Raw genomic sequence first — 20,452 nt, 5'->3', positions numbered from 1 at the left:
AGCTGAAGTGCTGGGGGTTTTCTTTTGACATAGGGGAGTTGTACAGGAATGTGGGCAGCAGTCACTCCGTGCTCACATGGGAGCATGCATAGCTTCTTCCACATCCATCACCCTCTTCTCAGCTCAGAGAAACCCCTTCTTTGTCTCATGGAGCTGCTCTGGTTTTGTGTGCCTCCCTATATGTGGAAGTAAAGATTGTCTGCTTCGTTCTCTCTGTATTCCCATCATTTTTCATTCCAAAGTCAAGTTTTGAAGTGCACCAGCAGCAACCTGAGGCCACCAGAGATGGCAGGAGAAGCCCCAAAATACTATGAAGTCATATAGACCTAATAAATTTGGTATAATTTTATTTGTCTTCTGTTGTTTGTGCCTTTAGCATTCACATTTTGAGATTTCCCTTTTGAAGTCTGTGGGCTAGAAACACAAAAATAAAAGCAGAATATAGAATCTCAGGGCTTGCTGAAATGCATAGGGCTCGTGATAACTTGATGGGACTTTGGGTTGTGTCAGAACTTTTGGGGCAATGTGGGGAGCCCAATGGAGGGAGAATGGGGCAGAGCTGTTTGCATATAGTTTCTGAATGTTGAGATGCTTTATAGAACTTTGGCTTTAGCTTAGCAGTGTGATGGTTTAAATAGGTATTGGAAATCTGTACCATAGGGAAAAAGAAAAACAAAAAGAATGCTCACTTGTCTCAAATACTGATTTTTCATTACTGCAAAGCAGGGAAATCTCTCCGCACTGCTGATAATGGGCAGTCTCAGTGGCACGCTGCAGAGCACACAGTTCCCTAGCACTTTGGAGAGTCTTGTGAACAATGCTGGTTTTTCTTAGCTTTATCTCCTAGAAACCTGAAAAGATGAAAGCATCTCAAAAAAAGAAAATTGAAGAAGGCTCATGGTTGCAGAGAGGACGAAGGGCTTCAGTGAGCGCTGCTGCTGGCAGGGTAGGAGCTGATAACATCTCCTGTCAGCATGAAGAACCATCACAGTGACATCATCCATCTCTGAGCTGCAGCTCCCCTCCATTCCCACAGCCTGTGTAGCCTGAGATGCAGGCAGTAGCAAGCTGCTACTTTGAGGGTGAAGCACAGAGCAGTTATTCACTGTGCTACAGCAGCATAGGCTGCTAGGGAATAAGACCATGCCAAATTAATTGAATTTACTTCAGAGATGAGTTTGGTCCACTAATTCCATATTGACTTTGGGCTTTAGTTGGTGTTGAAGCTCAATGAGAAGTCAGGAGTACAGCTGGAGCAGGGCAGGGGCACGGCTGTGCACCAGGTGGAAGAACATAAGCAATTCCCTTGACCTGGGTCCATATCCAGCATCAGCAGAGCAAAATTGAATCTCAGTTAAATCAGATCATTGGCTGTCCCTTGTGGGGAAAGCTGGGTGCAATGAATGAACCCTGCACAGCCTGGTGGGTGTGAGGGTTGGCTCACTGAGCTCATGCTCCCCCAGAGCTGCAGCGCCTCTTCCTTATTCCATTTCCAGTTTCTTTCCACTGCGCAGTGACTCATGAGTAATCTCCTGTTAGAGCCATCCTATACCTAGTGCTGTTACTAGGCGTACTGGTTGCTGTAAACACATAGCAAGCTTTTTATTTTTCATCCATTCATTTTTGCCATAATTAATAGGGCTTGAGAGGTGCCATTCAAGCAGAGCTTTCAGTGTGATGTTGGTTGTTGGGTGGGACAGCAGCTGAGTAGAGTTGGGGTTTAGTGCCAGAGACAGTGAACTGGAATTGCTGAGTGTAAGAACTGCAGCTTTCTTGGTGTAATGGGGCTCCCTTGGGTTTCCGCACATTCTTTTTGGGCATGGGGAGCCTGTGTCACAGGGCACAGCTTTGTAGCAAACTCACTCCAGTCGGATGGCCATTGCACTTGGGCTGTACTCCCCTTGCAGGCTGTGTTTTTTGTTAGCTGAAATGTCATCCTTAGGCGTTCAGAGCCTGAACGTGCCTGGAGGTGCAGGCAGGCTGTGGGCTCCAGTCCTGTCTGTGTGCTTGCAGTGAGAACTGTTTGCAGCTCTCCCAGGGGTAGCTTGCAGGGGCAGGTTCTGTTCCTTCTTCCCTCCCTGGGACCCGTAGCCTTTTCATTTTTGTTTTATTGGTTTGCTAAAGGACTGCCAGCTGGACGTAGGTAAGGGGCAGCGCTCTCTTCAGCCTGCAGAGAGCAGGCAGCAGTATGGAGCCGTTTAGTCCTGGCAGCTGCTTCCTGGTTTTCCAGATGATTCCAGACAGCTTTTTTTGTGTTCAGCCTATTGTCAAAGCTATCGCAAAGACTTGGGATGTTAATCCTGTCCTCTGTTTGCTGAGTGGGCTGCATGCATGGTGAATGGGAAGCTGTAGGTACTGAGGGATGGGGTGTGTAGGTGTGGGCACATTCAGTATCTGTGCTGTTCCCTGGCTGTGCTGATTGAACCTGCAAATCCCCTGCTGTCACCAGTGGTCACCAGGGACAGGAAGGTTTGAGTGCAGAGCTGATGGTGGAGGGGCGCAGCCCTTCTCGTGTTTGCCAGGGTTTCCAAGGGCTGTAGCTGTACTGAGGAAGGCTTGGAAGGACTTGAGCATCTTGCCAAGGAACCACAGGCAGTGCAAACAGAGCGGTGCAGTCAGCACTTCCACTTGAGGTCAGAATATAGCAAATGGACTGAACTGAAATGACAGCTCCCAAGGTCGTGGGTATTGAATATGTATGGATTCAGCTCTGGATCCTGCAAGCTTAGTCTGTCTGCGCTGTGGCAAGCAGCATGTGCCTGCCACAAAGAGCTCCCACTTTAGATGCTGCATCCACACTATGCTTGCTTCTGCAGCAGATCCGATCTGCTGTGAAGCCCCGGCTCCTGCCTTGCAGTCTGCTTCTTGCTGGAGCTCTCATTCTGCACTGTGAGTCTCTGCAAGCAAATTTAGATTAAGAACTCCTTACACAGAGTGATTTTCCTCTGCCTCTGTACTGTGATTATTTATCAGTTTGTGTTATTGTCCTTTAAGCTGAGAAAGAAAAGGATATTTAAATCCCTGCATGCACAAAAGAAGTATTTGTTTTTTAAAAATAAGGATTTCACAGATCTTGTTTGGAATCAACGTGGCTGAGGGGCTGTAATCAGGGTCTATAGATTGAATGACAGGTACTTCTTCAACCACAGCAGCTGCCAAAGGCATCTTCACATGGAGCTCTTGCTGGAACAAGAGGCAGCTCAGCCTGGGAGGTGTTTCCACCTGGGTGCTCAGCCCTGCAGTTCTTGGGTGCCTCTTTGCTGACTGGAACAGCAAAGGATTTGGGATGTGAGCAATCAGGAGGAGTGAGCTGTTGTGTGCTGCACATCACAAAAGCTTGTTTTGTTTTTTAGAGGGCTCATGGAGAACAGAGAGGGAGCACTTTGTTACTGGCATATACACAGATGTGTTTCCAGCCAGACATTCAGTATTAGCGGTGCAGAGAAAAATATGTGCTTGGGTTTTCAGCAGGAAACAACAACCAAAAATCCTTTCCGTTTCTTTCAGCTGGAAAGTGGTGCCAGGAGCTGTTCCTTTAGAGAATCTGAAGTCTGGATTTATATGCATGTGTGAGATACACTTTTGAATGTATGCCTGGAAAATCTACACAGAGAGAACATACAGCACAGAATATAGATCTTACTGCTGACCTCACTGTGCAGCAAACACCAAGCGTGTTGCAGAGATCTTTTTCTGTGTGCATTTAAAACAGACAACTCACTTCAAAGAAAAGGACATCTGATTGGGTAAATCAGGACATCTGGTTTTGTAATGCCCATTATAGCATGTACCATTTTTTCTGGAGCCCCAGCAGAGAGGGGACTTCTCCAATAAATGCTGAGGTTGCAACACCCAGGTAAAACCTGTCTGTGTGCCTTTATAAAGATACTGACAGCTTGCTGTTGTGGACAGCAAATGCATTAGTGACTTTGAGGTGGCTGCCAGACCTTCCTCACTTCTTTTGATGTGATTTGCCAAGGCCTTGACTAGCTGGCGGGTGGATATCAGGACAGGCAGCAGCACTGAGAGCTGCGTGGTGGCACACAGAGAGGTCCTGCTTGGGCAGAAGGTTATTTGTGGGACTTCTTCGTGGTGACCACCTCAGATACCCTGAAGCCCTGTAAAGCCCTGGCTGAGCTGTAAGGAAAAGCATCTCTGGGGATGCCACTGTCCTGTGGGAGTGCCCAGGGAGCCCCAGGCACAGAGCCAGTGGGTATAGTTTTGTTGTTTATTAAAGACAGGCATTTGCACAGCAGTAATGGAAAATCCTATTTCTGTACCAATAAAAACTTTTCTCCCATGGTTGTTTTTATTGGCAAACTTATTCTCTTTGGTGTTTATGGAAAAGTATTTACTGGAAGAGCTGGATGGCTAGCAGGCTTCATCTGCTTTCATTCTGCTTTGATGACACACATGTTCCTGGGGGACCTTCTGTTTCATCCCATACCCATCCACAGCCCGAGGGCTGCCAGGGCCCTGCTGTTCAGGGCAGCAAGTTTGTGTGTTATGTGGGTCTGGCCTCTGTCTCCTGCCCTGGGAGGGGGCAGTGGGCTTCGTGCTGTTCCCATTTCCCACCCAGGTGCTGAGCCAATGCTGCCTGCACCTCAGAGTTACCAGGCCAGCCCTGCTTGGTGTGCGGGTATCAGTCAGCTGATAGCAACAATAAGGGGCTTGAGGGCTGCAGAAAGATTAAAAGAAGCTCCTCTAACAAATGCAATTACACAAACATACTTGAGCCATGTGTCCTATTTAATTCCTTCCCAAGAAAAGAGGCATTCCTCAAGGCACTGCTTTTGTCTGAGTGAAAGAGATATCCTCGTGCCCCAGGCATCCATTCCTTCTGCATCCGAGTGCCTCTCCTGTGCCCTAGGAGGTAATAACGTGGGACTCCAGACTCAGCTGAAGAGCAGCTTCTCCTCAAGGACTCTTCTTTCCTGGCACTGGCTTGTTCCTTGTCAGGGTGGTTTTAAATTGCTCCTTCAGTGAATTTTGATCTCTCACGCTGGTCAAGGCAGGAGCTGTGAGTGCTGGTGGTGTGGATGGGGCTAACTGCTCCTAAAGCGGCTCTCACTTTGCTTCTCCATGAGGCCACCTGTGGTCATGCAGAGAATCACTCAGGTTGGAAAAGAGCTCCGTCTGTAGAAGCTGAGGTTTAGGAAAACCATTACATAGCCCAAGGTTCCTGGTCAAAGAGTTAAATGATCCTGAAAAGCTTCTCTTCAGCTCTCCCAGCTCCTCAGCCCTTGATGCGTGCGTTCCCTGAGGTATCTCCTCAGGTAACTTGTGTTCAGACAGCACCTGTGCTCTTGCTCATAAGCACCAAATGTTTAATTCAGCACATGCTTTTCAGAGCGCGTTCACATTGCAGGTAGCATTTGCTGTGTGTGAGCTGCTGCTGCCTGCGAGGCTCTGGGCAGCGTGATGGGACAGCAGAGCAGCCTGCTGGCTCCCAACCACGTGGCAGCTCTGCAGGACTCCCTGGTTTTGCAGCAAGGCCCTGGGAGATGTGGGGCAGAGGGGACGTGCCCAGATAGCACGAGAGCAGACGTGTGCTCAGTGTCTTGCACAGAGCTTCTGCGCTTGGTTCAGTTTGGCACGTGCCCATGAGCAAGAGAACAGCTGAACTCTTGGAAATAGGCTCTCACAGCACGTAGATGCTGGAGATAGCAGGTGATAAAGCAGGTGAGGCTGCCAGCAAGATGTTGTGTGGGCAGAGGAGCCCGAGGCAGCTGCAGCCTTCCAGGACAGGGCCTCTCTTTATCTGCGCTTGTTGCCTGACGCTGTGCCTCTTCCACCTGGAGGCACCACTCAGGCCCTGGTAATGGGCAGTACTGACCATCTGTGGTCATTAATTAAGGTGTTGGGAGTAGTTCCTGGTTTAGCCTTATTTCTGCCAACCAACCCAGGCTGAGTTTTGTTTTCTTGCCTTTCAGTCCTTTCAAGGAAGCCAAGGACGAGCATACCTCTTCAATTCAGTGTGAGTAGAACTCTATGCATGTCACCTTTGCATGTTTTTATGATGCATTTAAGAAAACTCTCCTAACTAGTACAGAAAAGTTTTCTTGTAAGAAAACCTCTGCCCAAGACTTAAGAGCCTGCTGAAAAAACAGTTGGAGGAAGGCAGGAAATAGCACTGATTCATGTTTGATTTTATGTTCAAGTTTCAGATAAGCAGCTAGGAAAAGGTGTTCATTTTCATCATCAGTTTGAGAAATCAGAGCTGAGGGGTGACTCATCTCTTCCCAGAGAGGGAAGTCGGACAGAGAGTCAGGGCTTTGTAAATGCAGAGAATACGGAATAACCAAGTGCAAACTTCTTTTTAGAGCTGGCATAGAAGTTAACTGTAAGTTACCCAATAACTGAAAGTAGTTTTGGTCAGACTACTGCTGGGATGTCTGTCAGAACTGCTTATTTCAGTTGCATTTCCCAAATTCCCACTTGGGAAAGTAGAAGTACCATTCTGGCAGTTTGGAAACAACAATCTTTCTCAAGTGCATCATGAGTGCAATGTACTAGAATGTTATTAATCTTCTGCTCAAAACTTGTTAGAATGTTGAGTTAAATAAAGATTCTATTTTACCTTTTCATTCTGTTCTGGAACTGCATGAGACTTCTTTCAGGAACAGCCATAGTACTCAGTATTCTGAATTTCCTGCTTGTGCTTTCAAGCACTGCAGTTCTCAGCTTCGCAGCAGCGTCTTGCTGTGGGAAGATGCACTAACAGGGAGCTTCTCTCCATTTTCTCCAGAGTTAATGTGGGTTGTGGCCCTGCAGAGGAGCGGGTGTTATTAACAGGATTACATGCGGTTGCAGACATTTACTGTGAAAACTGCAAAACCACACTGGGCTGGAAATATGTGAGTATCAGCATCATTTGTTTTTCCTGTGGATGTCTTTGCTGCAGCTCTTGCTGAAGGTTTGTGTGGTAGAAAGTGGTCTGGTGGAAAGAACATCGACTCAGGAACCAGAAATGTGGATTTTGGTCTGTAGCCACGTTGTTTTTCCTTTCTGCATTTCCATTTTCCCTCCTGTCCTTTGTTTATTCTCTCCTTTCAGACCGTGAGCTCTTTGTGGCCGATGTTTCATCTTTCTAAGAATTTCTGGTGTGGGTTTGGTTTTGGTTGGGACCCCCAACCAAACCTCAGCGGCACTTGATGTAAAATTCACTCAGCCTTTGTGGTTCACGTTGTCTGTTTTTCCAGACCATCTCAGAATAACAGAGGGATCCACATATTGCTAATCCCGTGTCCTTCCCACTAGAAATGCTATTGAACATGAGTTGATCTGTTTGCTGTCTCTCGCGCTCCATAAATTCAATTACCTTCAAATGAAGGCTTATGCTACGTTCTGATTTCTGCTCCAGGAGGCACGCGGTATTCTTGTTTGTCAGAACATTTTGACCACTCTAAACAAAGCATCTATTGCATCTGCGGCCTCTGGACAGAAATATTCTTTAAAGTCAGTCAAAAGGCTATAAAAAGCGAAGCATCAAAAATTGATGGGGTGGGAATCCGTGCAGAAACACAGCGTGGATCTCACAAATGGAGAAGGACGCTAAGTGCAGAAATTGAGTTTATTGTAAAACACAATCCAGAATTCCATAAACGCAGCAGTAAGCTCAGGTCTCTCCAGCAACAGAATTACATCCTCTCAGATGCATGACACAGGTGTGCGTGCAAACAATGAGCCTGAGCTGGAGCTGAACTGCCTTTGAGAATGCAGCCAGAATGCATAAGTGGAGTCTCTCCTGCTTAGAGATCCTATGCTTCCTTCATCCTACCTCTGTGTAGAATGGATGCTTCCCCTCAGCTCCATTTCCAAGTGAAGCTGACCACAGCCCAGCTCACTCCCAGTGGCAATGCCTTTGCAGCAAATTTCCCCAGAGTAGCTCTGGATTCCTAATGTTAATAAACCCTCAGAACCCTCCAGAGAGGGTCAGATTTCATCAGTGATCATTTCTAAGGCATAGTTCAAGGAGCAGTTGCCATTAGCCTGCCTAAAGCTGCATGCTCACAAGGTGCTGGTTGTGCCTTTTCGGCCTATGAAGACGACTAGAGTCAGGTTTAAGATCATTCCAAATGTAATTTTTGCAGAACAACCTCAGGAGCTCCTGCAGTTTGACTGTCCTACCCAGCAGACACATCTCCTTGCCAGGCTGGGATCCAGACCAGCATTCCAGGTTCTGTCAGTGTGACCATACCTTCAGATATACTGATTGCATTCTTTCTTCTCCCTTTAGGAACACGCTTTTGAAAGCAGCCAGAAGTATAAAGAAGGCAAATACATCATTGAACTAGCTCACATGATCAAGGATAATGGCTGGGATTGAATGGAGGGAGCCCAGCCCTACCAGTGTGTAAGAGAATGCCATCCAACCGAACATTATATCCAAGAGTGAGAGAGTGACTGAACGCTTGGTTCCATGCATTTAGAGGCTCTGCAATCTGGGAGCATCTTCACACCCTTCTCCATCTTTATTGGTGACTGGCCTCTAAATTTCTGTCTCTCTGTCTCTTTGCTTTGTATCTGTTTGTGAGTTGACCCTGGCTGCTTCTCTCTCTGTTCTGGCGTTGGCTAAGAGAATGCACCGAATGCCCGACAGCCATTCCATGTTGACGAATGCTTACGTACGAACTGAAGTTGGCTCTGTGGTGGCATTTTATCAGCAGGTCTCGGTGCAGGAGGAAGACCTGAGTTTTGGGCAGGAGAACGTGATAGGGGGTGGGGAGTGGGCCCAGAGGGAGGTCATTGGGAGTAAAACTGCACTTCTCCTTTAAGTCCTGGTTAACCAAGGCTTGAAACTGTCTGCTTGTCTAAATGGACAGAAAAATACCTCACGGCTGCATTCTCTCCGAAGCATAAAACTGCTGCTCCACTGGTGGAGCTTCAGTCTAAGCTGGCTGAGCACAAGACGTAACCAGTTCTTCCTGCAAGTCGCAGATCTGTGTTTTGTTTGCTGTTTATGAACTTGCTGTCTAGGGGAGGTAGGGGAAACCTGAAGGCTGGAGAGATTCCCTGCCTCTCCTTTTTCTCTCTGTTTCAGGGGAGGTAGGCCAAACGTCCCAACAGAGCACAGCTGTGAGAGCATCCTCACAGCTGGAGAAACCAAATCCTGACACTTGAGCCCTTCAGAGAGAAGGAGAAAACCACTTAAGGCACAAGGAGGCTGGAGCTGGAGCTTAGAAGATACAGCAGGAAAAAAAAACGAAGGCAGGTGCTAAGTAAGAAAGAGGAAATTATGTCGGAGAGGATGGGGACAAACTCAGTAACGTAGGGTACCCTTTGACTTCCTGTACTCCTCTAGGTGTCCTTGGGGTTTTTTTTAACCAAGCCTTCACAAGTACAAGTAGGAAAGTGCTGTTAGAATATCTTTCAGTCCCACGCCCCAGCCATCAGCTCTGCTTTTGGAGCCTTTCAGACAAATGTTGTGAGAGGGGGGATAAGGGGGAGCAGAGGAAGCTGGCAGTTTAGCAGTATTGCACAGGTGGATATTTCAGGCCATGAGGTATCCCCCAAACCTTCCCCCCTTTTCCCACTCCCTGAAGCCCGCTGGAGGCACAGGGGAGACAAGAAGGAAAAAGGAAACTAAAGTATCTTCCCTCTACCCCGAAATTGTGCTCTGGAGTCTAAGTGGGAGAGGTGGATGTGGTTATTGTAACTGCAAAGGATAAGTCCTTCGCTGTGAAGCTTTTCAGACCGATGAGTGTGGACCTTCCCGAGGTGATGGGTGGGAAGGAGCACCGTGTGCGAGCAGGGAGCTGCGTTAGGCGTAGAACACAATGTGAAGTTTGCTCTGCAGCAGTCCAGCCACTATCTGGTGCACGGCTCAAAGACTGTTGAACCGAATTAGTGTTATCTCTCTGAGTGAATTTTCTTTTTGTTTGTGGAATTCTTTCAAGTAGGTTAATCCACTGGGGGGAAATCTTTCTTAATCCAGAAAGAAAGAGCATTGTGCAGGGGTTTGTAGCTCCTTATGAAACCGAAGCTTTGGAGCTGTAATCTCTTGTTGCTTGTCCCCACCCCGAGATCCCGTGAGCTGGGGACCAGAGTGGAGGGGCTGGCAACGAAATCATTTGCTGTTCATGAAGGAGATGTGAGCAGAGATGCTGCTCATGGGTTGGGGTGGGCTTTACGTGTTGGACCGAAGCCCCGGCCTGCTGGCTTGTCGAAGCAAAAGCTGCTTTTCTCTTGAACCACTATTTTGTGACAGCGTGTTGTTACACCTGGCAGGGGAAGGTGAACTGTAGGCTGCTGGAATGGGTGGAATTGGCTCATTTTGTGGCCAGCCTGTTCGGAGATAGCTTCTGCCTTTACCCTTTCTGTTGTGGTTGTGTAGCGGTTGCTTCAGCTTTCATTTCTGATTGTCTCTGCTTCCATCATCCACATTGCCTTAAGCAGTAAAAACCCAGAAAAAATCACGAGCTCTGCAGTACCCCCAAGCTTGTTGGCACTGGCACTGGCCTGGTCCCCTTGTCCTGTCCTTTGGTTGTTGATCTGTGACAATTGATTGGGTTTTGCCTAGTGGGAAGTAATATGCATTCTTCAAAGAGCTCCTGGTCTCCCGTATACACAGCCCTTGAAGGGATCTGTTTGTACCTGGGAGGAGAAGTAAGGGATAACCCAGAATTGTTAATATGAGGTTGAGAAAATTACCGTGCGTGAGTTCATGGTTTTAAGTTGGTATCACCTATAGATAAGATACCAGATACAAATGCTTTTATCCTTATATTTGGGACAGGAAAGGATGATGTTCGTCAATCAGGCTGTTTTTAACCGTTCCCTGGGGTTACGCTTTTAATGGCAACCAGTCCGAGCCTGAAAATGGCAAGATCTTAATCTGGTTTTAATTGGCTTTGTCTCGTCAGCATCCACAGATTTACGTTGCCCAGAATGTGGCCTCATGTCCCGATAGGAAAACATGATTGTGTGCCCATGGGAGCCCACACTGTGCACAGTCACCACAGGCTGCCCTGTGGCATGGAAAGCAGCGTGCTCAGCTTAACCAAAGACTGCACCCTGTGCTGGGGCCATGGGTGGCCCACAAAAATGCCCCCTGGGGAAGCATGGGCTGTAATGTGGGGCAGCCTCAGCCCTGTGAGCTGTGCTTCCATCACCTCACGCTACCCCAAAGCTCAGCCTTCGCCGAGTTCCAAATTGGTTGTGCTCGGGTGGATTATCTGCTGTGAGATCCCTCTCCCTGTAATAAATACCCAGATGGTAATATATACAAAGCAGGAAGAAAAAAAAATAATAATAATCATGTTATCTTGTGAAGTATACTTTTGTAAATAATATTTAATTTAAAAATAATAATAATAATATATTTGGTGCCGTTTTCTCGGAGCTCCTCCCTGCGAGCACTTTTCTCGTTGTTTATAAATGATCCCCTTCCCTTCTGCATTGGTTGGGAAATGCTTTGAGAGGGAAACAAACACACGCATGGATGTTGTCCTGCTGGGCAGCCCATGCTGGGGATGTGGGGGTTTGGGGGATTTGAGGGCTGGGGGGGATGTGGGGGCTGCCCATGCAGTGCTGGGCAGGGATGCATATGGCTCCAGGTGCAGGAGCACAGATCAGCTGTGAGCTCAGCATCACCACTTGGAGGTTCGTAAGGAGCTGTTTTTAAACTGAAGGAAGTCTTTGGACACAGATCCCGAGTTTCTTTTTGTTTTGTTTTTCTTTGTTTTTAAACCAGGCTGCTACATAATGAACTAGAGTGCAAGTTTACCTCTCAGGCAGCAGAGTTCGTTTCTTTGTTTTCCCCTCTGTCCCTGTGCCCCCCCCCCCTGCTCCCCTCTTTCTGTTTTTATCTCGTTGGGTCTCTGTTTGATCCCAAAGTGGACCAACAGCCTGCACAGCTGGGCTGCATTGCTGAGCAAGGAGCTGTTTCCAGCACTGAACTGCTGCTGCACGCTCCCTGATCCTCTGATGCTGGCACACATCATTTAAAGACAGACAGGGAAGAAAAAAAAACAGAAAACCTACAGGTGAAACTTGTTCTCGTGGTGAGGATTTTCTCTGTGTGCATTTTCCTGCCTGGTGTGTGAGTGTACAGACAGCACTGTGCTGGGTGGGAGGTGTGCTCTGCTCTGCTCTGCTCGGTGGGAAGGAGCTCCCAGCAGGGCCAGGCCTTGGGGGCCGAGCACTCAGAAACAATGATGTTACACATAGAGGCTGAAGAATCCTGTTTAAAAGAGGGGGAAAAAAAGAAATCATAGTGAATTCGAAAAAGAAATGGACGTATTTAATGCAAGCAGAATGGCACTGTGTGTGGTACAATCACAAAGAAGCTGTTCTCGTAGCTATGAACTGTATTTATCCTTTGTTTTGTTCTTGTAAGGAAATGGGAATGCTTTCCCCGCTGACAAAACTAAAGGACAGTGTTTCCAATACCAGCCTGTCTATTGATGCTCTCGTGTTTACAAATTGTGTATACTTTTATTTCTTTGATCTTATTTTAATTTTATTTTTTGTCGTATTCTTTCAGGTCATTTGCTTCAGTAATAAATGCGATTGTTTGTTTTCAAGTCATTGGTTTCCACCTTTCCATGTATTTGTACATTGTATATAGTTCTTCAGTATTAGAGGGAGCCGTATTGTTTGTCATATTTACAATATGTGTCGGTGCTCATTTGAGAAAATAAAATTTTCAAGTACTAAAGCTGTTGTTCTGGGTTGCTGCGTCCATCTCCTCCTGTACTGTGTGCAAATTCTTAAAGGCTGATGGCAGCAGAAGTTGGCTGTGGAGCACATGGTGCATTTAACTCGGAAATAGTCCATCTGCACTCCTTGCTGTGCCATCAGTGCTCCAAAACCCCTTCAGCACATGAAGGCCGTGCTCACAGAGCAGTATCCCACCACCTGGGGAGCAGCTCGTGCTTCAGCAGGGGGAGTGCAGGCTGAGGGTTTGCTGTGGAGCAGTCCCTATGGATGGCAGGGCAGCTGCTCCATCCTGCACATGCTGTAACACCTTTCTGAGTTGTCTCTTGCAGGTGCCGGTGCTCCCAGTGTCTATCTGATCCCTGGGACCTGATCCACCGCTCTGAAACCCCAGTGAAGCCTTGGTCAGGTTGGGAGCAGCACTTTATTTTGGGTGTTTCCAATGCACTGCTGCAGGCTCTGTCCCCGTGCCCTGACCCTGTGGCTGCAGCTCTCTGGGATTCTGGAGCTGGCCAGGTAAGCTGGAGGACCTGGTGGGGCCAATGCCCCAAGCACAGCACCACCTACAAGCAGATGTGGTTGCGAGGATGACTGTGTTTCCAAGATATGAAGCCATACCTCTGGGCTCTTTGTGACAGCCTGGAAGTGGCCACAGGCGTGGTTTTTGCACCCTGGTCAAGACAAGCATTTCCTTCATTAACAGAGAGCTCACCACAGCCCATTGCCCAGCATGGCAGGACAGACCAAGGCTGAAATCCTGGGGCTGCTGTGACCTTTCTGTGCAGCCGGAGGACGGCTATAACGGGAAACGCGGCTCAGCGCGGGCAGCCCCCGTCACAGCCACAATGATTTCTGGAGAAGACAATCATGGAGCTATAAATACTGCAGTGCTGTGGCCTTTCATCCCGGGGCAAGAGCAATCGGACACCCGGGGCAGCTGGAGCCTGGCTGCTGGGTGACCAGGACGTCCCTGTCCCCATTCCTGCAGGGACGCGGGTGATGCTGTGTGTTGCTTCCCTGCCGTCCCTTCTCTCTGTGTCCTTGATGCTCTGTGTCCCTTCATGACATCCAGGCTGCGTGTCCTTTCTCCCAAGCCCTACGTGGGAAAAATGTCACCTTTCAGCCACCACAGGAGGATTCCCTTTGCCTCCCTGGATTTTTCCAGGCATAGGTTTGGAGCAGTGCTCTGCTGGTGGCACCAGGAGACTTGGCTGCACTCAGTGCACATCAGAAATGGCTTCAAGCTTTGCTCCCTCTGAAACATCGCATGAAATCCCCATTCTGCACAAAACCCCATGGGGAGACCTCCCAGCCCCACTGCTCCTGGCTCTGCCCTGGGCAGGAACTGCTCCTCACTTTGTTCTCCATGCATGGAAACTTTGGTGTGGGTGCAGTGAAAGGTTGGAAAAAAAAAGTTCTTCCCCAGGGGCTCATCCTCACCTCATGGAAACATAAAGAATTTCTGTGCAACGTTTTGGACGCTTTACAGAAATAACAGAGAAGTATAGGAGCGTGCTTTTATTTAGCTCTGCTTCCTTGTCAGGCTCTGGTGGTGTTTTTTTTTCCGCTTCGATGAGGGTTTTCTCAGAATGGTGTTGTTTTTGCAGAGGTTCCAGGGCAGGGGCTGAGTCTCGGTGCACCAAGGGCTGCAGTGTGGGGGTCCTGGCTGTGCCCACGTCCTGCAGGGTTGGACACGGGGTGTTCCATGCATGCATTCCCTGTGGCTGTAACACAAACCTTGCGAGCTCATCATAAATCACTGCAAGTCTTTCTCTACCAGGCAGGGTGTGAAGGTGAAACCAACCTCATGCACCAATGCCCAGTGAGGATGAGCACCCACACCCGCAGTGCTGCTTCTGCAGGCACTGGGGTCATTAGCAGGGCAGTGACAGCATCATTCATTCAGTGCCACCTCTTTAGTCACAGCCACATCACCCCCAGCATTCCCACGTGTGACCACTCGCACGTCCCATCCCGTCCCATCCCATCCCATGCTGCTTGGTGTCCTAAAGCCAGGAGCTGCCAGCACACACGGGCACAGCTCACCTTTCTCCCAGCTGCAGCATCCCCAGCCCTATTGTGCCCAGCGTGTGCTGAGCTGCTGTTCTCCCTGTGACCATCCCTGCCCTGCTGCTGCCCTCCCCAAGCACCCCATGGCCCCACGTTGTGATATGAAAAATCCAGGGACCAGGCAAGGTTCAAACCTGGGGAAACAAACATTGCTGGCGAGGCTGATGGAGGGGAGCGTTTGGTTTGGATTAGTAAGAAAAGCTATTTTGAATTCAAGTCTGGAAACGTTGGAGCTAATCCCAGGTGAAAGCTGATTAAGGGCTGGATGGTGGGAGCACATCCCACTGCTGTCTGTGGCTGTGCTGGAGGAGCTGGGGCTGTGGGGTCAATGAATGGGCAGCACACAGCCAGCACAGCCCTGTGGTTCTAGTGGGGTCCTGGCACTGAGCACAGTGAGTGCGTCTGCCCTGTGTGCATCCAAACAAAATATTCAGGCTTTGGCCACTGCTTTCAGGGTCTTGTAAATGAGTTCTGTGGGGCTTGTGCCCTGCATTGGCAGCACTGCCAAGCAATGTTATCTGCAGGCCTGCCTGCTTTCAACCTTTTAAATCTTTTTCTCCATCTCACCCTGGCGAAGCATCCACAGAAGCGCGGTGTAACAGCAGCCCTTTGGCCGAGCCCTGCGGCTTCCCCAGGCAGCACAGTTTGTGCATCGCAGCTGGAAAGCCACAGCACTTCCTATGGGTATCAGTGCTGCATTCTTTCCTGCACGGCTCTGCACTGCCAGCACTGCTTCTCCAGCTGCATAAACACCAGGCAGCGCTTTGGCACACTGCGTTTGGGGTAAACATGACCTCGTTTCCCTTCCAGAAAAATATTTACTTGCCTCTCTGGGCACTCTCAAATTGAAAACACATTCAGAGCAGGCTTGGATGGAATGGCTTAGAATGGGTTTTTCAGCTTTTCTCCCCCAAACATCACCGCAGGGAGCCTTGGGGCAAACAGGGCTTCCTACAGCCCCGGTCTGGGGGTTCTCAGCACAAAGCACTGCTGAGCTGAGGCTGCGCAAACAGCCCATGTGCCATCAAAGCCCCGGGCGAGCTCTGCATGCAAATCCTACATGCATATATTTGCATACATCCGAATGCAGTTGGTGAGGTGGCAGTGCTGCCTCTATTCAGTGGTGCCCAACCACCTCCTGCAGCCACACAAAGGGCACTGCACTGCCGTTCCCCTCATATCTACCCTGCAGAGAATCAGCCTTCCCTCTTTGCTGGAAAGCAGCATTCTGCAGTTGCTGTGCAGCGCTTTGGGAAACACCCAGGGCAAATTCAGCCCCATTCACGTTCAGCTGTGCTCCGTACTGCAAAGCCTATGCTCAGGATATACACATTCTTGGACTCTTTGGAAGCCTACAGCCTGAGCAGCTCTCTCTGATCCCTCATTTTCTTTTCCAGGGCATTGGAGCAGTGCTGCTCAGGCTGTGCCCAAAGCACAGTGCTGGGGACATGCGGGCTGAGCCATGCCCATGCACGTCACTATTTCTGTCCGGATTAGAGGGAAATTAAAATTAATCCTCAGAGTTTGGGGAGATCTCTGGGGCTTAGCATTTTTTTTGGTCCCGATCACTCATTATTTTTAGCAGCCGCTTTTTATTTTTAGCAGCTCATAAGCGCTGCCAGTCCTCGTGCTCCCCAGCCCTGAGCAATCAGCTCCTTCCCTTCCACTGCACAATAGCACAGTGCTCTTCCTGAGTTCCTTCTGCAGTGTTGCATCCCTCCTTCCCTTACCTGGAATGGAAAACCCTTTCTGTGATCCCCTGTCCGTGTGCTGCTGCATCCCTGCAAAGCCAGGGTCTATTTGGAGGTGGCTGCAGCTGCTGTGCTGCCAAGCACAGGCCCCGCTCCGGGCAGCAGTGGGATTGATTTCTTGATTACAGTCTAACACGTGGTGATATAATTAAGGAAATCTTCCTGCTTTGGAAAGTCATTAGGAGGCAGTTAATTGGGATGGGGCTGGAGGAGATGCGTGACATCTCCAAAGAACTGCAGCCCTGTGAGTCCCAACCAGGCCAGACATTTGTTGGGTTTGGTTTCACATTTTGCATCTTTCCTCCCTTTTTTTTTTTGCCCATTATTACATACTCCAAGGTAGTCTGTGTGTCCCTACACAGCATGTCCTCCTGCAGCCTCAGTGCTGCTCATGTTTTTAGGCTCCTGCTCAGTGCTTTTCTCCTGGATGCTTCCCAGCCAATGCATGGTGCCTCATCCTGTGGTTCACCCCTGGGTGCTGATCATGGGATGCTCCTGGTGCTGGTTATGAGATGCTCCTGATGCTGGTTATAGGATGCTCCTTGTGCTGGCTGTAGGATGCTCCTGGTGCTGATCATGGGATGCTCCTGGTGCTGGCTATGGGATGCTCCTGGTGCTGATGATGGGATGCTCCTGGTGCTGGCTATGGGATGCTCCTGGTGCTGATGATGGGATGCTCCTGGTGCTGGCTATGGGATGCTCCTGGTGCTGGCTATGGGATGCTCCTGGTGCTGGCTATGGGATGCTCCTGGTGCTGATGATGGGATGCTCCTGGTGCTGATGATGGGGTGCTCCTGGTGCTGATGAAGGGGTGCTCCTGGTGCTGATGATGGGGTGCTCCTGGTGCTGATGAAGGGGTGCTCCTGGTGCTGGCTATGGGATGCTCCTGCTGCTGGTTATGGGGTGCTGCTGGTGCTGATCATGGGATGCTCCTTCCTGCCTTGGCAAAGGTAGAATTCAACTCACAGCCCAGCAGCTCCCCATGGTTTGTTCTCTTTGGTTTTATTTGCAAAATGTTAATTGCACAGTAAATGCAGCTCTGCCAAGTAGATGGGATGAGAGGATCGACTCACGGTTGGATGAGGGAAACATATTTTGAGGCGGAAAGAATTAATTAGGGAAAAATCCGTATCTCTGTGTGAGTTATTAACACAGGGAGCAGACGTGTCTGATGGGCTTTTCGTGAGAGAACTGTTACAGAGAGATGAAATTTCACTCTCCCAGATGTGAGGTGAACCAGGCTGTATTTTCACTGTGCTTTTCCAGGAGCAGTGGGGGTCGGAATGGGAAGTGATGGCAGCTGGGGCCATCACCCTACATCATCTGCAGACCCATTCCAGAACTCCCTTAGCTCCTACGTACGTATGTGTGAAGCAGAGTGCACAGCATCAGCCATCATTGGGTACATCTGTTTCAGACACAGCCGCCGTTCTGCTGCCGAAGCCATTAAACCTCTGGCGTAGCTATAAAGGCACAGTGAGTCATTTTTTCAGCATCTCAGGAAATCCTCCACTTTGGATGAGATCAGAAGAAGCCATTAGCGAGGAGGGATGAGGATTCATCTCCAAACAAAGGCAGATACGGAGTAATTGCAGCTCTATAAACACAGCATCGCTTAAAGAATTCAACGGTGCACTCAGCATCTGGGGAAGCATCCAAACTTTGTGTTCCATCTAAAGAGAGATGGATGAAATCCACTGGGAGCCTCACAGCTCAGCACCAATCTGCATCATACGTTTTAGTTTGCCCATTGTAGAAATAGGGAACAGGTGGGGGGGCTGCAGGCCTGGCTCAGGCTGCACGCTGCCCATCGGTGCTGTTTAAGTCAAATCAGGTTTTAAGTTCAATTCATTTCTGCTTGTATGGCATAAATTATCCCCAGGGCTGGAATCGTTAAAGCACCACATCTGCTCTGTGAGGCTCAGACCATGACTGCTGGTTCTGCAAACAGTGTGAAGTCAGCAGCAACTGGGAGCATTTGTAGTCAAGGCCAGAAAGGCCCTTAGCATGCATGGACAGATCAAAGTTCCCCCTATTTGTAGAGCATGATAGCCCAGGGTTGTGCAATATCCCCTTCTCTGTGCAGTGTGTGGAAGTGCAGCACTTGCTGTACCCGTGGCCATTAATGGGAAGCACAGCACAGCTCCTGGCAGGGCTGCGTGCTCTGCCTGCTCATCCACTGCCTTCCCTTCGGAAGCATCACTTCAGCTGAACAAATCACTAAATTTAGCAGTGAGATCACGGGCTCAGGTTGCATTCTGCAGAAGGTCAGGCTGGAGTATCTCATGGTGCTGCCTGCCTTCCATGGGGAAATGCCATTTGGAATACAGCTGCCCAGCACCTTTCTGTGCTGGTGTGCAGCTGAGTGTCAGCTCACAGCTGAAATACACCTGGCTGCTTTTGCTGTGGGGGCACAGAGTGGGAACATCCCATGCAGAAGCACATTGGTGTCACTGAGCCTCGCTGCTGGAGCAGCTGCTTGGGGGCAGTGCCTGGGGACAGTGCACTGCTGGGGGACGAAGCTGCACAGGGCAAAGGCTGGGGCTGGATGTGAGATTAGTGGAGAGAAAAGACCATTAAAATTCATGAAGGACTGCAATTTAAGGTCCATGTATAACAGGGTCACGATGACACAGGCACAGGGGTTTGGGTTTCTTTCTGTTTGGCCATTAGCAGGACACGTGTGGCTCTGCCCTGGTCACCAACAGCTGATGTTACCAAGGAGATAAACATGGGGACAAGCAGAAACTGCAAAATGCAACCTCTGCTCCACATGGTCATAGATGAAATACAAGGGCTGCTTTCTTGTAATTCTGTTTCATAGGACAATTCCAGGTCAGTGCTGGTGCTCATTTGAACAACCCAGGTGTTCTGCACATGCTCAGGCTCTAGGGAGACCATTCCCCTCTTTTGGTGCCCCTTCATTAAACCCATTGGTGCACATCTCAGGGCAGCAGCACTGCAGGATCGTTTCCAACATTCCACCCTCACCTGTCCACTGTGTGAGGATGGATGGACAGACAGACAGTGCCCCATATGGGAATGCAGACAGCTGAGCCTGGATCCCACCGCCCACAGCCTTTCCATGCAGCCACTCTGAAACAGCTGCAGCTCCAGCACTGTGCTTAAATATAAAAAGGGTGATGCCTTCTTTCTGCACTGCTCATCCTCTGTTTTAAGAATAACACTTTTCTGATAAGGAATCAGAGCTGGTGCCACAGAAATCCAGCTGACAGAGCTGCTGGTTGGCAGGCAGGAGCTTTGGGCTGCACTGCTGGTTGGCACTGAAATTAAAGCTCTGGGATCTTTCTTCTAGAAAGTGGCCCCACTTTGAGATTCCAGGCTCAAAGCAATTATCTGCCTTCACTCATTCAGTGTAATTAATAGCTGTACTTTCCTTCACGTGCATCAAGGGACACCACGTTCATCGTGGCACGCTCTGTCCGGGACAAGAACTCAGGCCTTTCCTCTGGGAAGAGTAATGAACGAGTTGTGGGATTAGAGTATTTCCTATATCCCACTATAACTCATCAGAAGAGAAGAGATATCCTCTGCTCAGGAAGGAAAAAAGATCCCCGGGAGTAACTGAGCACAGGAAGCTGGCAGAGCTACAGCCCTTTATCACCTCTACGTGTAATTTGCAACCCTGCACAAAGCTCAACCTTAGGACAAAAGCAATCCCAGTCTTTTTTTCTAGCCTGAAAGTCACTGAGTTTCTCCATGTAGCACAGTGGCAGGCAGAGCAGCCGTGTGGGTAGAGATGCATTTTTACAGTTCTCAGAGCAGGGCATTGTGCTGGGATTACTGGGTTCCTCTCCCAGCTCTGCCTTTGATTTATGGGTGTGTTCAGCCCCCTTAATTTGTTTCTGTTTTCCCCATCTGTGAAACTGAGATAACATCACAAGGGAACCATAGAATGTGATTCATTAATGCTTATTAGACAGAGGGAAATCCTTAAATGAATGGCACTC

At 49.1% G+C, this 20,452-nt stretch overlaps 1 protein-coding gene across 1 annotated transcript in view; it reads left to right on the top strand.

Moving 5' to 3' along the window:
- Positions 1–12,661, top strand: part of YPEL2 (yippee like 2) — a 30,278-nt gene extending 17,617 nt beyond the window's left edge. Inside the window, exons 3-5 of the mRNA XM_048966724.1 lie at positions 5,934–5,977; positions 6,749–6,857; positions 8,240–12,661. Coding sequence (XP_048822681.1) covers positions 5,934–5,977; positions 6,749–6,857; positions 8,240–8,329 — 243 coding nt within the window. The 3' untranslated portion in view covers positions 8,330–12,661. The remainder of the gene's footprint in view (positions 1–5,933; positions 5,978–6,748; positions 6,858–8,239) is intronic.
- The last annotated feature ends 7,791 nt before the right edge of the window (positions 12,662–20,452 follow it).

The sequence above is a fragment of the Lagopus muta genome, chromosome 20 (assembly GCF_023343835.1).
Source record: "Lagopus muta isolate bLagMut1 chromosome 20, bLagMut1 primary, whole genome shotgun sequence".
NCBI lineage: Eukaryota > Metazoa > Chordata > Aves > Galliformes > Phasianidae > Lagopus > Lagopus muta.
The sequence above is the reverse complement of the archived record's forward strand: the minus strand, read 5'-3'. Positions and strand labels throughout refer to the sequence as shown.